The sequence below is a fragment of the Melospiza melodia genome, chromosome 3 (genome assembly GCF_035770615.1).
Source record: "Melospiza melodia melodia isolate bMelMel2 chromosome 3, bMelMel2.pri, whole genome shotgun sequence".
Taxonomy (NCBI): domain Eukaryota; kingdom Metazoa; phylum Chordata; class Aves; order Passeriformes; family Passerellidae; genus Melospiza; species Melospiza melodia.
In genome coordinates this window covers 102431363-102457139 of record NC_086196.1, presented here as the reverse complement: position 1 = coordinate 102457139, position 25777 = coordinate 102431363, and the positions used below count along the sequence as shown (strand labels likewise).

Genomic DNA, 25777 nt, shown 5'->3' with positions numbered 1-25777 from the left:
GCACAGCGAGACGTAAGAGCTCCAGACAAAAACAAAAAGAGGGGAAAAACCAGAGGAGAAAAGAAACAATTCTGGATATCCACAAGTTGGCTGATGTGACCCTGTGGCACCTACCAGTGTGCTGGCTGTGACCCAGGACGTGATACTCCAACAAGCTGAAAGAGATGGCTGTCTCCGCTTTCTTTTGGCCTCCCAAGACAGCTGCCTGGTAGGGACCAAATGGCAGGGAAAAAGAATATCTGCCTCACACCTGCTTTCTCCAAACTGCCTGCCACAATGCCAGCGTGCCCAGCAGGCTCCCCTGGGAGGCAGTCCCGTCCCTGGCCCCCTCTCCATGGAATACCAGGACAGGATAGTTTAGATAGTTTTCTCTTCTTCAAAACATCATTAGGATTGAAAAAATGAATCTCTTGCTTGCACATTTTGCATAAATACATGGTAAGTTATCAATTGATGTTCAAACAGCTTAATTGAGTTTGAGGGGGGAAAGGTCATTTAATTGGTCTATTGAAATGTTAACAGAAACAGATATGGCAAGGGATAGACTTTAATGGCTGCAGTGTGGCACTGATGTCTGCATTCACTTGCAAAATTGTTAATTAGGGCACTTTGGTAGTTCATTTGCTTTTGTATTGATGTGCTTAGTCCAACGAGAGAAATTGGGTTTGTATATGGTATTTACATGGGGCAGCAGAGGTTCACCATACAGTCGGGAATGAGAAAAATACAGCGTAAATCAGAATTGGGTTATGATTTGTGACAGTGTCTTCATTGATATCCTGCTGGTTATAGCAGTCATTTTCTAGTAGCTAGTGTATTTTTGCATGTGATTAAGTTTGATATGTTTGCTTTCCTTTTTTTTTAATCGTTGTAGTTGTGTACTTTAATGATGCTATAAAATAATTTTTTAAAGTTAGATATACATAGCTTTTTAGGCTAGATAAGAACAAAATGCACAGCAAAACCAGGAATTACATAGCTGTGTTTGGTAAGCCCTGGAAGGAGGTGTTATCTCCTTAAATGCATACCAAAAGGATATATTCAGTTGCAATTCCTGGCCCACAGTCATCAGAGCCAGTGAAATTGCAAAACCACTCCTTAGCTGTGCATTAGGTCCATCGAGCCTCCCTTACAGAACCTAAACCTTTAAGGTATTGGCATTTTGTCTGTGGGAATGGCAAAATTGCATGGAGTGTCCACTAGCATTTTTTGAGGGTGGTAATTGCAGGGATTAGTCCAGGTGCTGTTTCCTAATAGACTTGCTGGATGCAAAGCTTTATATTTGCCTTGGCTGGAAGAAGGCTGTATTGAGTACAGTTTATAATAATACAATATACCCTAGGTACTCTGTATAAACAGAGGCTGCAAGAAAAAAAAAGGGGAAAAGCAAGTTGTTGTGAATCATCACTTTTACACCAGGGATGCTGTTGTCCTACCAGAACAAGCTGAGAGAGAAGGGGACATTTTGCAGCAGGTTATGTGCTGATTTTAGCAGCTCCTAATGGAAAAGGGCTTTTTGTTCATTTTACATATATTATACTTTCACATTTGGGTGTCCTTTCTGCCTCAGCCTTCGGGGCTTTGCTCTGTCATTTTCGATGGGGCATTTATTTAAACTCCAGGCATTCCTGTAGCCAGAGTGGACATCGGCTTCATTCACTCATATGTATTTGGGAAAGTACTTACATGAAGATCACAAATATGCACAGCACAGCTATCTAGTTCTGCAAGTTTAATCCCAGCCCCAGAAAGTTTCATTGTGGCCCTATGCAAATGTATTTACATAGGAATGGGTCTTGGGTCCTTTAAAGAAGGCAACGAAGTTGGAAGACTGAGGCCAACAAATAAATGAAAGTTTCTCTAAATCCATTGGATAATAGAGGCAGTGTTAAGGCTAACCACAGTGTTGAACTAAACAGAGGGATTACTCCTGGGTTTTGCATCAGTTGTTTTCTGCCGGGTGGCCTCACTTGTCAAAAAAAAAAAAAAAAAAAAAAAAAGAAGAAGAAAAAAAAAGTTGAACAGGCAAACATTCACATGGCACATTGAGAAAAGAAGTATGCTTAATTCCATCAAAGCTCAGAAATCAGTCATTAATTTATTCTAACCTCCAATTGTTGGTCATTTGTGAAACATCTGGCCTTTAAGTCATAAGAACCTAAACATAAATACAATGTGGGTTCTCCTGAGGATGGAAGCTGGGTGCAGGGGGTGCTGTGTCAGTCTATGTACACGAGCATGAGCGCACATGCGTGTGTGTATTGCAGAGCCTGCAACTGCCACTTCATTTTGGAGACTTGGAAACATATTAAAATGAATCCTTCAGTTAATTTACTCTAAAAATTAGATTATTGTTAATTTGCATCTTGGAAAAGTTCTGCCATTCAAAAGAGTATCTTCATGGTGGGTTAACAGTTAGATATTTTGCAATCTTGCAGCTTGCTAGTCAGAAGTAGTTTCTAATGAAGTTGAAATTTGAGATAGAAAATATATAAAAGCTTTCAGGAAAGACATACCCTATTTTCCATATGGCTAAGTAATTGTTATGATATTTGTTTTAAAGCTGGACTTAGACACTCCTGACTGCCCTCTAATTTGATATGGCTGGTCCCGGCGATTCTTCTGCAGGAAACTTTCGTAGTAGAATGCAGTGAAGGAGATAAATAATTTTGCAGCTATAAGCACATGGCAAAGTATAGAAAATAATTCGGTCGCCCTTACTGTTGTGCAGATAACAGTCTCCAGGTTATTTGCTTCTGCTGGGAGTTGGAACCTAAGTGAAAAGGTTTAAATATTTAAATGTTTAAATGGAGATTTGAAATAAAGGTGGCATCTTGGAGCTGACAAAATTCTGCCTTTTGTTAAGAATTAAACTGCTATTTAATTCTAAGGGTTAGGGTGTTGTTTTTATTTGGGGAGGGATTATAGTTCCTCACATAGCTCAAATGTAGCAGCATCTCCTGTGATGAGATTTCTTGTATTACACACAGGTGAAATGAGAGGCATAGAGTGAAATGAGATTATAAATACGATAGAAGAATTTAGATCTGTCAATCCACATGGGAATATCAGAGCTTTCTGTTTTCAGGCAGTTACCTTCTTGTACTTCTTTTTTGTTTGTTTTTTAAAGACCTCTTTGGCCTGACCATTTGCTTTTATTGCTCAGCAGAGGCTGCCTGCAGCTCTCAGGCTGTTTTGACAGTAGAGATAATGATGCTGTCCAAATGCATAACAAAAAGAAAGAATTTTGAAGGTTTTCTATAAAGCAACTCTTTCCCTCAATATTTTTCCTTTCCCCCTTGCTAAGTAAAGATATCTTGAGTCTGCCCTCCATTGTGAAATTTGCTGTATTCCAAACCTAGGTCCATTGTATCTCCTTCCAAGCTGGGTTTTATTCTTTCCTACTAAAAGGATATCTGTGATTTGGCACCGTGGTACACATTATATTAAAAGAAAAAACATCCGATGGGTAAATTAGGGGTGACTTGATGTATTTTTAGCCTTGTCCCTGCCACAGCATGGCTGGAATTTGGTGCTGTGGATGGGAAGCATGTGGGAACCCATGGGCACTCACATGTTGCACGGTGCGTGCACGAGCACGTGTGTATGCCCGACCCACCAACACAATACGTAAAAGTCACGTTTCAACTTTGTTAAAGCACTCATTTCCAAGGCACTGATGTCCAAAGTATTGGTAGGAGAGTGAAGATGAGAGGGGAAAAAAAATCTCTTTAAACAGCTTGTGAAATGTAATGTTTGAAACGGTTCTTTGAGAACGTGCAGATTATGGCTTGTGTAGTGACTCTTCCCAGCTCTCTGGGAAATGAGCTGTTGACATTCTTTTGGGTCATCATCCGAGATAGGAGGGCAACCACAAGGATTTAGCAGATAAATTCATCCAAAAAGACCTTTATCCATTTCATTGCAACTTGGAAACGTTCATGTCGAATAGCAGCATTAATGTAGCCCTCTTAGCCCTTCAAAGTGAGCCTTATGTTTAAAAAAAAATGACCAGAGTAATAACTTCTATAGGTCTTCTAAGAGGTAATTCATTATTTACATAATTCTGGAGCATAAACCCATCTTTCCTTCAAGAGACTCTGAAATAGAATTGAGGCTGTTATACAGAGTCTCTTTTGAATTCTAATCAACTGGATCTGTCTCAAATTCATTTCTAGTTTATTGTAAACAGTGGAATTTAAATTAATTTCTTCTTATCTTGTCTTTTGAAGAAAACTAGGAGCATGTTTAAAAGGTTTTTATTTTTAAATCAGCTCAGATTTTATTTTATTTGGTAATTTTGGGGGGCTTTGGGGGTTTTTTAACTTTATATACCAGGTGTCGGGCAGGATGGGCTTTGACAGCCAGGTGACAGTTACGCATTAGCATAGGTGATTATGAAATAAATAGGGAAAAAAAAATTACTTTTTTTTTTTTACTTGAACTCAAATGATACTATATAGGCTGAATGTGAGGCAAGGTTCCCACAATGCACTGTGAAAACCTAGGCTAACAACCACCCCGCTGCGTTGAAAACCCCAAAAAAAGACAAAAGCACAATGAAATAGAAAGCTTACCACCGGTAGCTTTCAAAACGACAAACTAGGCAAACTATACATCTCCACCACTCCAATTTTGTCAGAATGCTAATGAGCTTGCTCTGATCTTTACTCGGCTTCCCGTGTTTTCTACATCTTCAAGGACCACATGGCGCTAGCAAAATAAAGACAACTAAATGAGAATTTCGAATGCTTTTTGTGTTGGGACCTGGTGCCTTTCAGTTGACGCACTCGTTGAATATTCTCAACTTAAAAGCGTACAACAGGGGGCTGGGTATGAACTTTTTAGCAGGGGGAAATTTGTACAAAAGTAAATGAGTGTGATGAGGAAAATATGAGAAAAATTTCTGATTAATTTCCGCTCTATAATATCAATGACACCTTCAGCCCCTCTCATACTCCTCTAACAAGAGATGCTGATAAAAGATGAATGATTCTGTGTTGTTCACAGTGAATGTTTAGTGGTTTTTTAATAGCGGCATTCTACATAAAAGACACCAGGAAGTACTCCGCATTAGCAGTTGAGATCACTAGTTAATAGGATGATGTCTTTTAGCTTTTGTCACAAGATTATTAGAAAGGATGGATTTCTGTTCTCATCCCGACATACTTTAGAGTGCTTGTTGAGCACAAGTGCTAAAATATAGGTTTCTTGGTATTGTTTCACAGGCAAAGTAAAAGCCCATTAAATGCACCACCTTTTACTTTTTTTTTACCAGGTGATTTTTGTCATTGATCTCTTATTTGCCCCCTTTAGCTGTATTAATCACTTGGAGTGGTCTGCTTCTCAATGGGGGCTCGATGATGTATATGTGCATAGATTCACTATCAAAAAATAAATCCCTTATATGTTCTGCCCCTTCACAACCCTGATTATCAAGCTGTATTTACCAGCCTGTATTATACCATCTTGAATGCTCCTTACTGGAGTCACCCAGTCTGCAAGAGAAATCCGCGCTAGAGTAGGGAGGGGTGAGCTAGGAGGAGGCATCCTATTCCCTAAGCCAAATTTCATCTTTCAGAAACAATTGAATTCACAATTCTCTTTGGGATTCCCAAAAGCAAATGCAGATTTGTATTCACCAGTGTCAGGGCTCGGGGAGGAAATTGGTGAATGTTCAGTTTTGCCTGAGAAATGAATTTAAAAATTGGTTTTGTTACCTCTTCAAGCTTGCAAGCAGACAGTATGAAAAATACCTGTGCACGTACATAAGGAGAAAAAATAAAAATCATGGTCTTTTAATGTATTTCATATCTTGCCTAAATGAGGAAGAAGGAATCAGTAACACTGTAAGTTTTATAGCAGTTTTTTGGCCTTGCTCTCCTGCACTACTGTTGTGCTTGGGTCAGCATGATTAATCTCAGGTGGGCCAAGAACTTGCCAAACCACAAGACAGTAATGAGTTGACCATGTTATGAAAGACAAAGGTGCACATCACAAAGCAGAGCAAGGATAGTATAACAGCCTTCCTGGCAAGAAGATGAAAATGTAAAAGTATCACTGGAAGCAACATTTTTGATGCTTATCTTTTTACATTTAGCATAAGAAGTGAGTGAAAGCATTTCAAAGAAATTCTAGATACGTGGATGCTACATATGTGATACTGGTTTTGGGTCCCTGCTAGTGGTGGTTTGTGAACCCTCTCTATTGGAAGTACCTAACAACTAGGAGGCTGGAAGGATATTACTGATAGCAGTTTGTTTTGGGTGGAAGGAAAGGTTTTTGGCACAAGCAAAAGATTTTTATGCTAACATGATAACAGTTCACAAAACTATGCCTTGGTAGTTACTGCTTGTTTTGAAAGCAATGGGATATTCTAAAGCATTTGTTGCAATGTGTCTCTCTCCACTGTGTAGAAATGTGAACTTGCTGCCAGGGTTGTGGTAATGGGAGCTTTGACAGCTACCAAAACCCTGGGTGAAAGAAGTGCAATGACACCATGATCAAGGTCTTGTTCACAATATGGTAACTGTGCCTCTCTGTGGCATCCAAGTGTGACTTGGGTGACCTGGGGCCTGCAGAGCTCTGTGGAGATGCCTGCAAAGACACACAGTGCAAAGTCATTCATGAGAGTTTGTTAATGCAAATAAACTGGCACACCAGTGAGCTGATTTTCTGACAGGACTCTTCAGGGCCCAGATCACAACACATACACAAATTTCTGCCCAAGTATGCAATTTATAGTTGCCAGAATCATGTGTTTTATGAGCAATTGAGAACATCTTGAGTTCTTGAGGTTTATCAGCCTCTCTCCAGTTTCCTATCTGTCATGTTGCCTCCACAATCTCTTATTGGCAAACTCATTCCAAAATCCATCGGTCTCTTTCCATTAACAGTTCCTGTAAAACAGATTTGCCTTTGGTGAAGGAAGACCGCCTGGCCATACTTTTCCAATTACCCACTGTTTCTACAGCTGAGAAGCTTCCACAAAACAAACCTCAGAGTTTGTCTCTAATTTGCCCCATCTCTTCAGTCTTAGGTCTGTGCCTTGGTAGGCAAAAGTTCACAGGAGGTGGCCTTTCCAAGACCAAACGTGGGCAGTGTGCGTGTTCAGCCTTCCCAGGCCAAATTCGTCAAATCCTTAAAGCGGCTCAGCAGCAGCAGTGACCATATTTGTTTTTTCTCCAAGTAACACAGAATCCCATTGGCTGGAGGGACTGAGTGATAAGTCAACCTCCTCTCCATGCACTTCCCTGGCTTTTGTAGCCTCATCATTGCCTTCAAAGAACTTGTCAACAGGTTGAAGCCAGCTTGAAGAAGAGAGTCCAAGTAGAGCACTGCCCGCATAGCAGGAGACTACTCTGGGAGAGCCCTAGGCACTATGAATAGGCTTGCAAGCCTTCCAAAAGTCTTACAAGACCCAACAGACACTTGCTTCTTTTAACTGATTTCCATCTTTCTTTGTGGTGTAGCAGTATAAATGCTCTTTCATGTGGTAGGCATAGTGTTTGGCTTTGTGCCTGGAGTTAGCTTGCTCTACAATCAGTGTCTGCTGCAAAGTGAAGGCAAGGAGAAAGGCCCCTTGGTCACCCCGAGGCTCCTGGCCCACAGTGCCACTGCAGTCTGCAGAGAGCACTGTTGTTTTTTCTTGCGTTTCTCCCATTTACCACCAAAAACACCTTCTCTGTCGAAACTGGAAGCTGTGGGGCCTTGGGACACCTCAGCCTAGCTGAACTCACCCAGTTACCCCTAGGAAGGTTTGGATCCCAGATGTACAAACCTGCCAACTCCCACTAAGAGTACACATTTTCATTAACACAGATACAAGGTCACATTTGTTGCCATCATCATCTCACTTCCGGCAGTTGCTTGGGTTAAATTCAACCCTGTCCATCACAGTATCTTTATAATGTCCACTACCCTTTCCCAGCTCCCTTTTCCAGGAGAATATGTTCTGAAGGAAGTAAGGCAACATTTGGTAAAAATGGAACAATATGCTACCTAGCAGAGCACACTCCAATGACTTTAGGTAAATGGCCTCTCACTTTAGTATCTTACCCACCTATCACTTGCCAGATAAACTGGTAGTAAACTATTCTAAGGAGAGGTTACAAGCTGTACAGAAATTACTATCTCCAATGACAAAACATCCAACTCTACTTGTAAATCTGCACGTGCAGTAATTCATCTGCCATACCATCATCCCTCTCTTGCTGGATTTCCAAGCGTAATCTACCTTTTTTTTTATAATTTCAAAAGTTTGAGTGCATCAGTTCATAGTGCATGTTTTCCTGTGCTGAAATTTCTTATGAAGTTGTGCTTTGTGAGAAAATTTGGGTGCACAGAGTACCAGAGGGTGATAAAGCACAAGTGTTGGTTTCACTCAGTGCTAGGATTCCCTACAGGCAGTTGTCCTTAAGGCATCACTTTCTTACAGGAATCTCCAGGTGTTTCAGTGCAATCTCACCTCTTGTTGCCTGAATTTTGGGGCGCAAATTTTCTTGATCTGGATTGATGGTCCCATACTTAAAATATATTCATAATCTTTATCCAGTCCAGGCATTCTGTTCTGGTTTGTTTTCTGTATTTTCTACTGGCCTCTGTGTTGACTTGTCATGTAGAGAAAATCAGTGGTCTTGCAGGTTTTATCTTCCAAAATTTGTCTTTTTGTGGAAGTTTCAGTCCTGTGATAATTTTAGGCTGCCCAGATTGTAGGCCACAAATGTTTGTCTTCCTGTGAGTCAGTCCCACTGCAGGTAAATAAATCTGTGCACGTGCCGAGATGTGGTCAGTGGTCAGAACCCCAACCTTCTGTTTGCACAGCTCTCAAAATTTTAAATAGCCTCTCTGATTTTTTTATGTTTGAGAAACCAAAGAAATTATAAATCTTCTGCTTGATATTAAACTAATTTGATGTGTGCTTGTGATAAAGGCATTTCCTTGGTGGCAGCTCCATTTCTTTAGGGTTACAGTATTTTGGGGGCTGAAATAGTCAGACAATGCACTGCAATGTAGCTCTGCCTGGCAGATTCTTGGCAGTTGATTCCTACCTTTATGAGACTCCATTGTGTGGACATCAATGTCTCCTTCTCAACTGCTCTCAGACAGCAAGTTACTGGCCATGAATTTGCCTTTCTAATGTTCCTAGGCATTTTCCCATCCAGCTCAGACTCAAAAACTTGTGCTAGGCTTTCATCTGCTAGCTACCACTTCTGCAGTGTCATCTAAACAACAGTTTCACCTCCTTATCTGTTGCTGGCTCTTCGTGTTCATTTTCAGTGGTTTTTAATAACTGAGGAGGTCCTCCTGCTCTGAAAGAAGGAAATATTCTGGGAGAAAGCTGGGCATGGTAATCTCAAATGGGAGGCCTAAAGCACCAGGTGGAGCAGCCCATCTACTTGTGCTGTGAGGTGTCTGTTGCACGTTCTGTTTTGACACCGATTACTTGGAAAAAATATTTTATCCAAAATACTGAGGTTTTCCACCAAAGATAGCCCTCTGAAAGCAAAGGAGGGTGATTTTTCAAAAAAATGTGTCTCTTTTGGGATGCCAGAGTTTCACTCAGTGAAAAATTGTTGACCACTTGTCATTTAAAAATTTTCACTGTAGCTTTCAGTTTGTGTCAGAGGCATTTTGCAGTAGGTCTCATGTAACTCTCCTTTACAAAAAATATCTGTTGTAAATAGAGGCTTTTCTGCTTAAGTGTTTGTTGAATTCAGTAACTCACATTAAAAACAAGAGCTCATCTGTGCATAAGCTGTTCACAGTGAGCAAGATGAGAAGACTATTAAAATCAGTGGGAAGTCTGCTGCTGGCTTGGAAGCATTTGAGACCTTCCACCAGCCTTTGTTGGCAATGTGAGGTTGGTCAGCAAAACCAGCCAGCGCTGTTTCTCGTCCCTTCCCGTGTTCCCTTTCAGTAAAACTGTAATGGCCACAGCAGATCAGCCCCACAGTCTGGTCCAGAACACTCCACTGGAGAGGGACAGGTGTGGCTTGAACTCAGGCTGGGGCAAGAATCTGTGCAGAGGCCTGTCACAGGCTAACTTGGCCCCAGGGAACATTTAATTTAACCTCTAAAAATTAAAGGTTAGCTTGTGTCCTAAAGCAGGAGGATCCAGTTCCTACCTCCCATGTTTTTTTGTTTGTTTATTTGAATATTTATTGCTGCAGCTTTGCCTTTCCATATTCAACATCCAGCCTGGTTTTAATTCTTGCTGAGCTCTTAGTTTCAACATTGCCTCGTGGCGACGAGTTCTACTGGTAAATGATGAGGCTTTGAGGAAAGATCATTCTTTTTATCGGTTTTAAACACACCACCTTCAATTTCAGTGAATTTCCCCAGGTTCTTATGAGACAAGATGAGACACATCCTAGAACTATTCTTTATTTGCCATTCATGTTCTCCTTCAGGTAAACAAGCCAATCTGTCCACTTGCTCCTAATACAGAAACTTGTAAAAACTCGTCCCTATGATTGGGCGAATGCAACTTTTTTTTTTTTTTAAGCAGACAACTAAAGACAGTGGGATATGTTTTCAAAAGACCTTCCTGTTAAATTTGTGGAATTCACTGGCATTTGAACAGCTCTCAGTAGTCACCAAGCTTCTGTCAACTACAAAATAGCCCAGAAAGAGGAGCAGAGCGAAGTCGGCCAGTTTTTGTTGTTATTTGCCCCGCTCCAGTTCCCATGCACTGGCATTCTCCTGCTGGCCTCTTCACCCAAGTGTGTTGAGTGAAGAAAGCTTCTTCTATTCTATTTTAAAACTGTGTGTAAACATCAGCAAATGGATGAAGAATGGGCTCTGTCTTAAGTAGGTTGTTTTTCATGTAGTTCTGTTGAGGTAAATGGGGAGACATGGGAAGGGTTCTGTGTTTAACCATGACACCATGGCACACACACTACACACAGTGCAAATAAAATTTAAAAACAATTACTGCTTAAGACAGCATACAGAGTGATTTTTGTAAACCTGTTATTTCTTGCCACACTGAATGGGCTGGTTTGGGATGCTGATGTAAACCCTTTATTATTTATCCTCTACAGGTTGTAATTCATTTTTGCACAGCAGCTAAATACATTTACATTTAAGGAGTTTTTAAAAAATACTAATCTATTGTCTTATCTTGACAGATTTATGATGGTATAAAGTGTAGAGGAGTTACTGTATTCATACATTTATACTGTAAACTGATCTTGTCCTTGCATGTTGTTGCTTTTTCTTCCTTTTAAGTGGTATTCTCAGTGTTTTGTAGCACTTTCTTCTCTGTTTTCTTAGCAATATACAGGTTTACTATGTTAATCCATATTGGGTTTGTCTAATGCCTAGCTGCCCAAATGGCTTAAAAATAATGGGTCTAATGGTACCTAGATACACTGGTAGCTGGCTGAGTTTGAAAGTACTTTCAGCAGGAAAGGAAAAAAAATTGTTCTTTCAAATTGATTCAGAAAAGACATTTGTCAAGATGCTTCTTATTTAAATAATTTAAGATATCATTAGCTTACAGTGTAAACAAAAATCCATTTGTAAATCCAGAAGAACACTAAGAAGGATGTGTTTGTAAAAGACTGCCAGGAAGCTGTACAACATTAAAATAAGCTAGTTGCTTATATTGTTCTCAGAAAATGGTAATGTCTTTGTTACTGTGCTTCTTGAGTATTGTAGAAGAAAATAGATTCAAGTTTATTTCATATAACAATCAGAAATATGTGTGATTAGCCACAGGAGAAGGGAGAAGGATTTAGGGTTGTGGTTTGTTTGGTTTTTTTTGTTTTTTTGTTTTTTTTTTTCTTGGCTATCATTAAAATTCTCACTATCAGTACTTTGGCTATCACTAAAATTTGTTCCAGTAAGGGACAAAATTACCAAACTTTATGCTGCAGCCTCTATTGAATCCTGAGCAGGAGCTATTACAGCTTGGAATCACAACTCAGAAGCCAGTAGGAGCTTCTCATATCTGAGGGCAGAATTTAATGTCTTGTGCTATTTGAGGCTTGGTGTTGGGCTCATTCCTAATCATTGAGGAGGGTTCTGGTAGATGTCAAGTGAAGAGAAGAATAGAGCACGCATCCTTCACCACTCAAGCCAGACAATGAAATTAGAAAATGGCACTGGGAGTTGATGTGAGAGAATTCCCTTGGATTCCTAGAGAAAGAATAAAACAAGAATGAATTAATTAAAAAAAAAAAAAAAAAGAAAAGAAAAGTTGGGGGGGGGAGGAGGCAGAAAGGAAGAGGGAAAAAAGAAAATAAATGAGAGAAACCCTGCCAGAAGCCTCCTCAGGTTAAAGTCCAACATTAAAAACTGTATTGACTTTTCACATAAAGGCGTGTGTGCTCACTGTTTCATCTGAGTTTCTGGTGCTGCATTTTTCAAATCTCTTACCGAGCAGTTTGCATGCATATGATGTTTGCAGCACTACCCGCTCTTATTTGAAGACTGTTTTCAGAAGTCATTATTGAACTATAGGATAAAAAGGTATAAGCATAATTACGTGTTAAAGAGAATAAATATGTTCTGCTAGATAGTTAACCAGATGAGGTTAAACAAGATAAGATGAATTCTGGTCTTTTTAGAAAACTGGCAGTCTTCATTTTAAGCTACAATGTAAAGTGCTTTATCCTGAGATTAGGTATTGTGGCAGAAGCTAAAACTGCCTTTTTCCCCTAACCGTGCCAGAATACAACCTCCTTTTCTTTCTGCGCTAACAAGACTGCTTTACCACCACAGCCCACTCTAAGTAATTAAATCAATCCTTTGTACTTACCGTATTCTCCTCTAGTGACGGTACTAGATCTGATTATATGCTTCATGCATATTCAAAGTACAGCACTGACAGCTCTTTAATGAGCTCTTACTTAATCAGTACGAACAATGTTCATCTTGTTCTTTTTTTCCTCATACATTAGAGCTAGGAACAGTTGGGGAAAAAATGAAACATCCAGCATTCATTTGAAAAATATATTGTACTTTGAAAAGTGTCTAAGCTGGAGAAGTTGCATTCTGCCCTTTAAAAGTCTGATGGACAAATTGGATTACTAGTATTGGATTAAATAACAAATGGTTAGAGGAGAAATGAGAAAAGCTCGCTGTGATCACAGGCTTTAATATTTTTTGTTACTTATAAAGCTGAAGGGGTCTTTAACCAGTTATTAAAGTCAGGATTAATTTGTAATGGTCCAACTTACTAGCTTTAAAAGGGTTTTGTTGTTGTTGTTTATCAAAAACAATAGTGTAATGCATGTATTATGGAAAAAATTTAAGTTTAGGATCTTTGGGCTATTTATAGATTTTCAGCATCTTGTACTGGCTTAGATAAGGGCTTTGCATGTGTGGGATCGATTTGTTCTCCAGCATGAGTTTTTTGCTTCATTTTAATAGTCTGTACAGTTTGTTGGGGTTTTTTTCCCCACGAACAGCACAGATACTTCCCCAATTTAAATTTTCAAGCATTTGTAGCAAGTCAATTAAATACTTGTTTTACACTTGGAAAGTGAAAACAACAACCACCCCAGCAGCAGCTTGAGTTCTACAAAGTGAAACTGTGTTGAAGAAAGGCTTTTGCTAAATTTTTTATTTAGAAATTGTAAATGTGAGTTTTGCTTGCAGTATTGCTGCAGTAAGAACACTCAGTTTTTCTTTGTTGAAAGTGTTTCATGTGCATCCTTTCACCAAGTAAAAAAAAATGAAGTAATGCTCTAATGCTAGTGTATTTGCCGAAGAGTTATTTAAATTTCTTATATATGGGAGTTCATCTTTATTTTGCTTGCCTGGGAAGAATTTGTTTCAGCTCTGTGCACAAGAATTTAAAAGCTGACAGTCAACAAATAAAATATCAGCATCGACTACTATTAATATTGCACACATGTGTCATTTCACTGATCAAAAAGGCCTTCGCTGGGGTAAAATTGGCCTTTTTCCAAATTGCAAGCTTTTTCTCAGCTTTTTCTTTTTTGCTCTTTCTTCTTTTGTTGCTGCCCGGGGATTTGTGCCTATCGCAGCCGATATCACATGACCGGTGTCAGGGCATCACATGGGTCCAAAGTGAATACAAAAACAGATTTAAAATTCTGTAAAAACAATCAAGACTTTGTTAATTCACTTCTAAACCAGCCCATTCTGTGGATATTGCATGTGCTTTGGTGTCAGCACAGATATATTAAAATAGGCACCTGTGCAGATCTGGCACGACAGCTCCAAGCTTTACCCAGATCTTTTCTCATTATATGTTGCAACTAACTGCGTTTAGGAGGAATGCATTAATAGAAAGAAGATTATATCTGAAGTCTGTGTTCTTAACCTGTAAGTGCATGGTACGAAAGTCAACAAAGTCAGATCCACCATTGAGCCCAACACTTTGGAGACATTTATCTCTCCCATTTCTTTTTCAAGGCTTGCAAAATTAAATGCAGCAAGAGCTTGTATTTATAATCTTTGAGCCAGACATCCGTGTCCACCCCAAAATTAACAAATTTATTGAAATGTTACTGTAGCCACGAATGTCTGGTTGTGAGAACTTTGCCACATAGCTAGTAAAAAAATCTTATGCATTACAGAATAGACTGATCATTTTGCAAGGAAAAAAAAGGCAAAAAAATCCCCTTCTTCTTGACCTCTCCCCTGAGTAAGTTTCAACTACTTGTGCATTTTGACAAAAGACTGGTAATACTGATTATTATCTACTTCCAGAAGCAGACCCTGTTAGATGGAGCAGTACAGCAGCAAGGCCTTTGATCTGTAACTTACCAGCAAAGTGTACTGAACTGCTTAATATTGTTGTAAATGCCATGGAGTGATATTTTATGCACAAAACCCAAAGTGGAGATATTGGGGGAGAGCGTTTCTACATGTCAGATTTCTTCTTTCATTTCTCCATTGCCCCAGGAGCTGGGCCCTGCTGCTTTTGCTTGGAAAAGCACTGTGGGTCCATCTGGGCTTTGGGATGCTTCACCCTTCCTGTCTCACTGCTAGCAAATTGTGGCCCTAAAAGCACCATTCCAGGAAATTTCATTGACCAGGCACTTCCCAGGGTATGGGTGGATGTCTCCTATCAGAAAGGAGGGCCTGCCAAATGTAACCTCTTCTTACTGTGTGCGTCCACTAGTTCCAGCCCAAGCTGACCCACTTCCCTGCTCATCTTCTTTTCCTGCCATTGTGTGGATGCCTCATGGCCATGGCAGAGGGAATCAAAGAGTTTGGAGAAGGCTGGAAAAGTTCCCTTGCAGGCAGGAGGCTCACACCTGGTGAGGGTGAGACTCTCCGTGTAGGTCTGGGCCTGCACGCTGTTGTGGCACTGGGGTGTGAACATGCACATGGTGAGCATCTGAAACACTCCCATCCACACACTGAATGCTTTGGTTTAGGGCAAAACAATGTTTTTGCTGGTGTCTTTCCAGCTCCAGATGCTAGAAAAGGCTTCTGTGTCACTAGGGATCCTATGGTTTAAGTTAACAAGGTAGCATCCCCAAGTGTGCAGCACTTTGCATGAGAGATTTCAAACCCCTTTACAAACACCAAAAAATTAACTTTCAGCACCCTTGCAGGATCAGGACAGGTGGTTATTCACATATTGCACACAAGGTGCTTAAACTCAGACATCTACCCACACTCTCCCAATGAAGCACTATCAAAGCTGGGAAACAAACTCACATGACCAAGCTCATGCTCCTTTATTCCCAGTTCATTCCTAGATTCATTTTAACCATATGAAATGTGTTTCATAATTCAATGAGGACCATATAGCCTTTGCTCTTCACCTCAGCATGAGGGATGAGAATGACAGGTTTCCACAGAAGCTCAGCCTCCACAAAGGACTTCCTCCATGTCCCTGAGCTCAGAGAGGGTGGAATTTGGCTGAGCAGCCCTGCTACATGGAAAGCACAGTCAGGAGCCTTCTGGACACTCATCTGCCTTTTGCTCATGGTGCAGGGGTGGTGACAGAGTCTTAGAGAGTCTGGTAGGGTTTAGCACTGCCTGCAGGTAGGCTATGAAGAGTCCTGATCCTGATCCTGATCCTGATCCTGATCCTGATCCTGATCCTGATCCTGATCCTGATCCTGATCCTGCTTGGGGTGGATGGGGGCTAGGGGAAGGGATGCTAGTCCATGCATACACACAGGGAACCCTTGGGTACCTGGATCCCAGAATGATTTGTATTTGTGCAGATGCTCCCTTTGGTTGCAGGTTGAGGAGAGGAGCAGCTCTTTCCAGCTCATCTGGAAGAGTGGCCATGAGCACAGAAGCTGAGCAGGTGCCCACACCTTAGCCAAGAGTTCAGGATTAGCATCTCTTCTGCAGCTACTTTGATCCCTGCCACATCATCCTGGCTGTGCTGGGTTTGCATGGGTAGAGTGGATCTTGCCTGTGGGGATTGTTTTTGTGTTTGGTGATGACCAGACATCTTTTAACAGTAAGGGTTGTTCACTGGAAGCATTGTAATTGCATAGTTCATTTGGGAGAATTTAAAATACACAGTCCTTTTAAAAGGTATTTATTTAGGGTCAACATGATAAAGAACACTACAATGTATCCTGGAGGATGGCTGCTTTCAAAGATTTATTTATAAACCAGGCAGGACTTTGCAGTCATATGATATTTTTACCATTTGAGAATATGCATTGTCATGCTCAGTGATGCTGGCAACTGATAGTCCAAAACCTGAAATGAAAATATGTACCTCAATTTGTGAAATGCCACAGAAGTAATGAAGTTCTCTTGATTGCAGGAAGAAACACAGAAGAGGAAGAAGCTATGATGCAGGAGTGGTTCATGCTGGTTAATAAGAAGAATGCCTTAATAAGACGAATGAACCAGCTTTCTCTTCTGTAAGTACAGATGAACATATGTATTTACAAAAGGGTGATTTACTCTTCAGATAAAAGCAAAACTTTCTTTACTCTCTTCCCATTAGGCTTCAAAAAAAAAACCTCAAAAGTGAGTAGTGTGGATGTGTTACACATTGAGTAACTTGTTTTTCTCATATTTCAGACTTGAAAATGAGAAACATGCAATGACACAAGATTAGCCAGAGCTGTGAAAAAAAAAAAAAAAAAAAAGAAATATTAAGCACTGTTACATTTTCAAAAGCCCAACAGCAGAATAAAACTGCATTTTAGAAATGCACAGATAGATTTGGATTGTGCCTCAGATGAGACAGGTGAAGTCTATTCAGAGAGAAGAGCCAAATTTGAGTCACTACTTGCTTTGTAGAAAATCCTCAGTCCCATCTCTGCTGAAGGGATGTCAGTAAATCCGTCACAGTGCAGTGATACCACTGATAGTGCAAAGTAAGGACAAATGAACCTTTTCTCACTGGCAGTGTTGAGGAAGGGAGAAGGTGATGCTCGTTTGTAGAGGCATCCTGCCCCGAGTGCTTCTCTTGCAGTTCTTTCACTTTGATATTTCTTTCCATAATGCCACCTAGTGTAGATGCCTGCATACTTCCCTGGGAAGAGCCTCTGCTCACCTATCTCCTGCTGGGTCTGAACTTGACAGAGGATTTTACCTGCAAAATATTAAGCTTTCTAATCCCTTGTCTAATTTTTATTGTTGGTTAGGGCAGAATATATACAGAATAATTCTTTCAGTGTCATGTTACCTTGGTGAATAGGTTGATGCTGGAATTTGCTCGTTAGATCTAGGGGAATATTTTATACTTTGGACATTCCACAACAGCTGTTCCAGAGATGAATATGAAATAATTGCATCCTGTAGCACAGTGGAGTTAAACTGACAGAATTAAAGCTGGCCTTAGGTGAAATGAAAAGGCCCTGTTACTGAATAGGCCACCTGAGCCAGATTTTAAGTTTGTGTATCATTTGTTTGGAGTAGCTTAAAGTTAAAGAGAAAAGTCAGTTGCGAGTCCTAAAATCAATGTAAGTTAAAGGTGCTTTTAAGTGTTTAATGATTTAGTAATTAACATATTGATGAACATTTGCAACTTGCCTAGGGAAAAAGAACATGACCTAGAAAGGCGCTACGAGCTGCTGAACCGGGAGCTGAGAGCAATGCTGGCTATTGAAGGTAAGAGCAGCGCTGGGGCAAGGGGGGAAGGCTCTCACTGCCAGACTGGTTTGGCACCTGGGAGTGCCAAACGTGGAGGCTCCTCTGAAGCCCAGTGGTAGTGCTGATATTTGCATCACTTCAAGTGATAGCACACGGCAAGTGTGCTGAGGCTGCAATCCCAGTATTAAGTTTTCTTCAGGATTAAAAAAAAAAATTTAAAAAGAACCAAGATGCAGGACAAAGAAGTATGGTCTTGTTGCAATAAACTTTGAAAACAAGGTGATGAGGAGGTAGAGCATGTGTGTGGGGTTTGCAGTTTTTTGTTGCAGTAGTGCTCTCTTGGTTTTCCTGCGGCATCGTGCTGCTTTTGGTGCCACAGAAAAAGGAAGGGGTCACCCACAGAAGAGGGCCTCCTCCTTTTAATGTTCCAGACCTGTCCTACAACAGTAACTCACTCGGGGGGAAAACGTCTCGATGGTTTTGGTGGTAAAACACTAAGTTTGTCAGGTAAATATTTCATCAGGAGCACCGGCAGGATTAGTGCGATCCTTTGCACGGAGTTTCTCCCTTCCCTGTGACTCTCCCCAGTTTAGTCACCTCACCTGAATGGAGGTAACACTCAGGGGAAGATTGACACGGGATAAATGAAACAATTGCACCCCTTCCATAGGGCTTTCCAGTGAATGGTACAATAATCCTTGGGATGATTCATAATAAAAAATAAACATCCAGATAGCTTAAACCATTGCTTGCATTATTTTCTTATTCAAATATCTTAAGTGTTTTCTAATGCTGCACCACTTATACCTCTCAGTCACAAATGCTGCCTTACAGTTCAAAGATGTTTGCTTTAAAGTTAATCCTTTGGGCTCTGTAAAATGGACCTTTTGTCTAATCAATGCAAATTGATTTTGCTATTCTGTATTGACCTCTCAACCCTTTGACTGTCCATGGTAATTTCTTTCTTCACCTGATAAGGTACCTGATCCATAATAAATCAATTCTAATTAGTTTGGAGACTTCACTGGGAGCATAAGTTTGTTGGAAAAAAGCAGCAGGTTTCAGGTAGCTTTTTCCTATCTCTCCATCTGTAGTTATATTTTTTGCATAAGGCTGTCTTCACTATATTCCTGGATAATCCTGGGTGATAAATATATACATTGCTTTCTGCAGAGACAGGCCAGACTAATTTGGAATTGTACTGATGAAATATTTAAAACATAAAATAATCTGAAACTAGAGAGCAGCTAAGATATCCTGGATTTGAACCTAAACTTTCGATGTTTCATTGCCTCATCTATGTGTACTGCCTTGGAATGTCCTAGCAGCAGCCTTTGAATGTCTAGCAGCTTCTGCCATTTACACATTGTCTGGAACAAAAATGTTTTTTTAATTTCTTTTTGTAAATTCAGAGAGGTATGCCCAAACTCCAGAAAATATCTTTTTCTCTCTCTCTCTTGTTTTTTCTCTTTTTTTTTTTTTCTTTTTTTTTTTTCTTTTTTTTTTTTTTTTAATATGCTACTGGTGGTATGGTAAACAGAGGTTTAGGAAGCAAACATAAGTGCTGGAGAAATTTGGTTATTTTGGGGGATTTTTTTATTTATGCAACAAAGTCCTCATTTAGCATTTTAGCTCTCAACAGGATTATCGATCTTCTAGAACTTTTAACAGTTACCTGCTTTTACCCAAAAACCATATTAAAGGAGAAACTCTTCCAGGATTTAAACACCTGTGAAAACTCAAAATACGCATTTGTGACATCTCGCCTCTCGATGGGCGCATCGGTGTTTTCTGTATTCAGAAGATGCAGAGATGCAGTTTTTGGGAAGCCCTGCTAAAACCACACCATTTCCAGTGTGATTTCTCTGGAGAAGCAGGGGCTGCCTGGAAAGCCCAGCACTGTCGGCTCCGAGGCCATTTAGCCGATTGCTAATGAGTGCGTGGGCTCCCTGAAAGAACTGAAAAGGCAGATCTCACTTTTACCAGCGCCACTTCCAAAACCGAAGCATATGGGCAGGAAAAAAAATATATATGTAACAGGATGGGAGCGATTTGTTGGTCCAAAAGAAAGGCAGAACACACCAACCCAAACTGGAACTTAAAAAAGGAAAAGTCTTTGAAAGGTGGTAATTACTGTTTTGGTAAATTGCTCTAACTCTTCCACGCGTGACTTTGCTGTTTAAAAATCTGTCAGCCAATTTACTTAGCTGGTTGATGACAGGGGAAAAAAGGAGCGAGAAGAGCTCTGCGGAAGGTGGGAGCCTGCTGATAGAGGCAGATGAAGGCGGCTCTGCCGTGCCCGTGGCTGGGCAGCGCTGCGGCCGGAGCTGCTGCCCGGTGGGATGCTCAGTGATGTGGAGACTGCGGCTCCTTCCCGGCCGCAGGCACCGGGAGCTCAATGGCCTCTTGGAGGGTTGCGGCACTTCACGAGGAGCACATGAATGACCCAGGGTGGTAAAAAAAAGGCGTAGTGCCCCCTTCCCCCACGGAGCCGTAGAGATAAGAAAGGGGGAGTTAACGCGCTGCCTGCTCCCAGCTAGAGAGGGTTCCTCTTGGGCTGTTCCGAGCGAGAGTGGCCGGAACCCCCTCGCTAAGAGGCCAAAGCGAGCGCAGGTAAACGGGGCCCGTCTGCGCCGCTGCAGCTCCCGCGCGTCCCGCCCGGCTCTTGGGGCCAGCTGCTCCTGAGCAGAGGTGCTGCCTGGTTTCACTGCAGCTGCAGTAGCGGGATGCCTCACTACCAGCTACCTTGCCTCTCACTCCTTTCTTTTATTTTTTTTTTTTCAGTCGAGTTTTAATGCCTCCTTAGAAAAGATAAGTTCATTTTTGCACACCTTGGGGTGGTGTGTTCATTTTCTGCCCAAGAAATGGATCTTCATTCGGATTTTGTACATCTTGATTTATTCTTGGCTTATAGTTTGAAGTGGGTGCTCTTCTAAAAGGATTTATGCATAGGTTCACTATTTTTGTAGTTATGGTTTATATGATAAGCTTTTTATATTTAAAATCAATATGTAATCCTGTGGAGGAGCTTATCCTCTAAAACCCCATTTGTAAATCTATTTTAGCTTTGTTACACCGCGCAGCCACAGTATTCCATAGATTGATTAGGTTCAGCAGCAGAATCCTATCAAATGGCCTGCTCTGATGATGATGCAAACTCTTTCAGGATTGCTAGTTGACTGGAACTAAAGATAAGACCTGACTGCAATCCCCCAATGTGCTCTTTACAAAACTAGTGTTAATTTTCATCAAAGTGCCAGGCTTATTTATTATAGTGGCAGGGTTGAAGGTTTTACTACGAGAACTTTCGACCATTTCCATTAAAGCATTTCTATGGGAGCTGGACGTCTGTTTGCTCAAAGTAATTATCAGTTTAAGCAATGGGGGGGAAAAAAAGACAATATGAAGTCAATGAAGATGAATAATTGAAAACATTTCTACTTCAATGTGAATTTAGCAAACTCTGTCATTTTAAACTGCCCGTCGCGAGTGGTGGCACGGGGGTTTTAGCTTTCAACACTTTTAGCTCATATACAGCCTCAGAGCTTAATCCTATTTTTGTCCAGAGTGTAGCTTTTATAACAGTATTATTCTGAAATCTTCAAATTAATCACAGCCCATATTGTAGCTTCCCAGAGCTGCAGTCAGCCTGGGTAACTATATGTGACAGGTGTTATAGGTAATCCTGGCTTAAAAGGCACAACAGGTAGGAATCAAACTTGAACACAGTTGCTTTTTTAAACATAGAGATGTTTCCCAAAACTGCTGCCCAGCAGTATTTTGTTGGATAAAACAAAATTGCAAGGTAGTCACCTATAAAATGTTATTTAAATACTTAGAGTCAGTTACCCTTTTAACCAATTGCTTCTTGACTCTTTATTTATTTTGGGGGGAGGAAAGGCAGACTCCTTTCCTAGAAATGAAAGTCAAATTGCACTGTATAGTTCTTCCAGCAGGTTTTCCCAAGGCATGTTTCAAACATTTATAATAAGCAAATGTGTAAAAACAACCAAAAAACCCCAATCAAATACACAGTTCTTTTCCATGAAATCCTAATAGGACATTATTTAATTCACAGGGCTATAAGATGAAGCAACAAAACCTGTAGCACTTAGGAAGGGACTTAACAGGGAAAAATAGTGAGAGACTGAGCAAAACATTTACTGAAATATTCTGACTTGTTTGCTCTTTCAAAAACTAAAGTTGCTGCTGCAGCTGGAGAACAAGGGATAAACGAACAAACAAACAAAAAGCTTTAAAAAACCTTCAAAACTGCAAAACAAATATATAAAGTCTAGGTAGAGGCGATGGATTTCAAATCCTTTTTCATCCAGAGCTTCGTGTGCCCAGATGTGCTGGGGCAGCCCGAGTCCCAGCACAATTCCCAGCAGAAGCCAGGGAAAAGTTAACCTGAAAGTTGGGAACCGCGTCTGGGGGAAGCAAACACCCCTGAAACCCTCTGCCGTGTCTCTTTCTCTCCTTTTCTGTCTGGCTTGCTGCCGTGGCCCTTTTCAGGGCCTTTTCACTGCTGTCATGCTGAGATCCCATTGCGTGTCGGGGGCTTTATTTGTGGGGCAAAACGCTGCGGTTTGGGGAAGCTCTGGCTCGCAGAGAGGAGAGCAGGGTGTTTGACAGGGGTTGAAGTGAAGGAGCTTTGCCCAGAAGGAGCAGGAGGGGAAGCAGCAGCACAAATCTGGAGACTGCTCCAAGAAGTAGCACCTAAAAGGCTGCTACCCGAATTAAAGCAGCTTTGTGGCAGGAAAAAATGGCTTGGATTACCGGTAATTTTAGCTGCTAACTCCACCTCTAATCGGTGTCCACCTGAAAGAATTATTCCCTTAGCAACGGTGATGGGGAAAGGACACATTTAAAAAAAAAAAAAAAAAAAAAAAAAAAAAAAAAAAAAAAGGAAATGAGAAAGGAAAAGAAGGAGAACGAGGAAAAGGAGGAGAAAAAGGAGAAAAATAAAGACTCGCGGAAGTTGGGGCAGTGCCCCGGCAGCCGGTGCTGCGGGCAGGGCTCCGGTGCGGCGGGACGCGCTCGCTGCCGGTGCCCGCCGCCCACGCGTGTGCCGTGGGTTCCCGCTGCCGCTTGTCCCGGGGCTCCTCGTGGGCCCGGGCAGGCGGCGGGGAGGGCGCGATAAAAGCGGTTCCACATTCCTGCCTTTCTGCCGCTCTCCCAACCTTCATTGCATGATGATGCATCTAATTTTTAATTTGTAAATACAAGGCTGAATTCCCTCTAGCACCACTTGCTTTCATAAAGCTTCTGAGCAGTTTGCTGTCTTGAATAAATTTGGCTTTGGAGGGGGGTCAGGGGGATTTGAACCACCGCATTCTTGCGGGGTTTGTGAAGATTCACATGGTAACCGGTGGGGAGCATTGTTCGGCTTATCTGAATAAGCACCAGCCATGTGAGTTTTAACATGATCGCCCAGGGCAATGGAGAGCACGGGTGGGTGGGGGAGAAAGCCAAAAGGACTGCACCCTCTCTCCCCTCGCCTTCGGGAAGCGCGGCCGGAGGAGGAGGACAGCGCCGGGCCGCTGGCGATGGCTTCTCCCGGTGCTTGGGGTTTTTTTTGGAGCCGGTGTCCTCTTTCCCTCCCGCTCCTCAATTGTCCTGCTATCTCCCTCATAATCTACTGCTCCTGCTTTTCATTGTTTACCTTCTTAATGAGGGAGGCGGGGAAGGCTGGCGCTTGACTGACAGCGACAAGCCCTCTCGGTCTGGCTGCGGAGCCCGGGGCTGCGGGCGGCCCGGGGGCTGCGCCGGGCCGGGCCGGGCCGGGCCGGGCCGGGGGAATGAATCCCTTGGGAATAGCGAGGCTGCCCGCCCGCCGGGGCTGGAGGGGCCCCGCCATATTCTGTAGCAAGTGTATTTTTACTTCAAAGTGGGCAATGCTAATTAAGCGATACCTGCCTTTAAAGTTACTGCGGAGCATATGGTGCGCAGTGTGAGATTCCTGCAGCCGCTGGGAGCGGGCGAGGGGCGCGCAGAGAGGAGCCGGGCTGCGGGGAGCGGGCATTCCTCCGGGAGCAACCCCGGCGGACACCGGCGTGGGGAAAACAAAGCAAATCTTACACTAAAAGGGAAAAAAAAAAAAAAAGAAAATAAAAGAAAGGAAATAAACCCCCACCCAAACGGCCCCAAAATCGCTGCTCAGCTCCCCAAGCCAAGGAGGGCCAAACGCCGCCGGGCCGCGCTTGTCCCCGCGGTAGCCTCGCTGGGGAGAGAGGCCGGGGCCGGGCCGGGCTGTGCCAGGCTGCGTTGGGCTGTGCCGGGCCGTGCCGGGCCGGGCTGAGCTGATCCAGGCTGCGCTGGGCTGTGCTGAGCCGGGCCGAGCTGTGCCAGGCTGCGCCGGGCTGTGCTGAGCCGGGCCGAGCTGTGCCAGGCTGCGCCGGGCCGGGCCGGGCCGCAGCGGGCGCGGGTTCCGGCCGGGTTGGCCGTGGCTGTGCCGGGCGCCGGCGGCCGCCGCTCTGACCGCCGCTCTTGTTGTGCTTCCCCCGCAGACTGGCAGAAGACCGAGGCGCAGAAGAGGCGAGAGCAGCTCTTGCTGGACGAACTCGTTATTCTCGTTAACAAACGGGACGCGCTGGTCAGGGACCTGGACGCCCAGGAGAAGCAGTGAGTCGGGCAGGGGGAAGGGGGTCCCCGCCGGGTCCCCGCGGTGCCCACGGAAAGTTGGGTGCGAGCCCGGGGGCCGCGGGGGAGCTCAGCGGGGCCGGGGCCCGCCCGGGCAGCCCCTCAGCCGCCTCTCTCCGCAGGGCCGAGGAAGAGGACGAGCATTTGGAGAGGACCCTCGAGCAAAACAAAGGCAAGATGGCCAAGAAGGAAGAGAAATGCGTTCTCCAGTGAGCGGCCTTCCCGCGGCGGCAGCGAAATCGCAGCGCGGCTTTCTTACGTTCTTAAAATGCCGACATGAGACTGGGAAAAAAAAAAGAAAAATATGTTTTGAAAAAAAAATTAAACTTTTTTTCCATTTTCTTAGGCCAGATCTAGGCTGCGCCGGGCCCCACTGCGTTGTTTTTTTGTTTTCCATTCAAGCGAACTCGCGTTGTCCCATGATTTCCTTGTGGGCTCAGCTCTCCTTCCGAAAGCGTTGGAAATGGAATCTCCGAGACCCCTGGCGTGCGGGCGATGCCGGAGATGGGCGGAAGGAGGAGAAGAAATAGTCTGTCCTGGTTTCTGGAGCTGGAGGAGGGCTGAGTTTTGAAATAAAAATGTTTTTGTCGTAATAGGATTAGAGAGGGGGATATAGGAAAAAAAATCATTGGGAATGGTTTCATCTAGTCCTGCCATATGTAATACTTAATAAGCTACCTACATTTTATAGTTAGGTCAGGTCCTCCCCAGTTATTATTAAAAATGTGCTGTATTTACCAGTGGTTTATTACATCAGTTTTACATTTCCCCGGGAGTAGAGCCGAGCTGCTCTGGTGTACTCGGGGGGCTTCTCCCCCGGAGCTGGCACCAATCCCTGGGAGCGGCTGCGGGCGGAGCGGGGCAGCCCGGGGCAGAGACCGGCCCGGCCCGGGACAGCGCGGCGCTTCCCACCCGCGGATGGACCGGACCGAACCGGGCCGGGCCGGGCCGGGCCTGCTCCGCGTTATTTATTGCGCCCGGCCGCGTTCCCCTCCGCACCCCGCCCCGTCCGTGTGCCCCCAAGCGTGTCCCGCGCTCGCATCGTCCCTTCGTGGAGCTCGTCTCGTTTATTTATTACAACACCGAGTCATATATAAAATTTTCAATAAAACCCGAATCTTTCTTACCGTAA

At 42.9% G+C, this 25777-nt stretch overlaps 1 protein-coding gene across 14 annotated transcripts in view; it reads left to right on the top strand.

Moving 5' to 3' along the window:
* Positions 1-25777, top strand: part of EHBP1 (EH domain binding protein 1) — a 206588-nt gene extending 180811 nt beyond the window's left edge. For all 14 annotated transcript variants that reach the window (XM_063152355.1, XM_063152346.1, XM_063152349.1 and 11 more), the window contains 4 exons: positions 16724-16823; positions 17948-18021; positions 24513-24627; positions 24768-25777. In XM_063152355.1, the coding sequence (XP_063008425.1) occupies positions 16724-16823; positions 17948-18021; positions 24513-24627; positions 24768-24858 (380 nt within the window). In that variant the 3' untranslated portion in view covers positions 24859-25777. The remainder of the gene's footprint in view (positions 1-16723; positions 16824-17947; positions 18022-24512; positions 24628-24767) is intronic.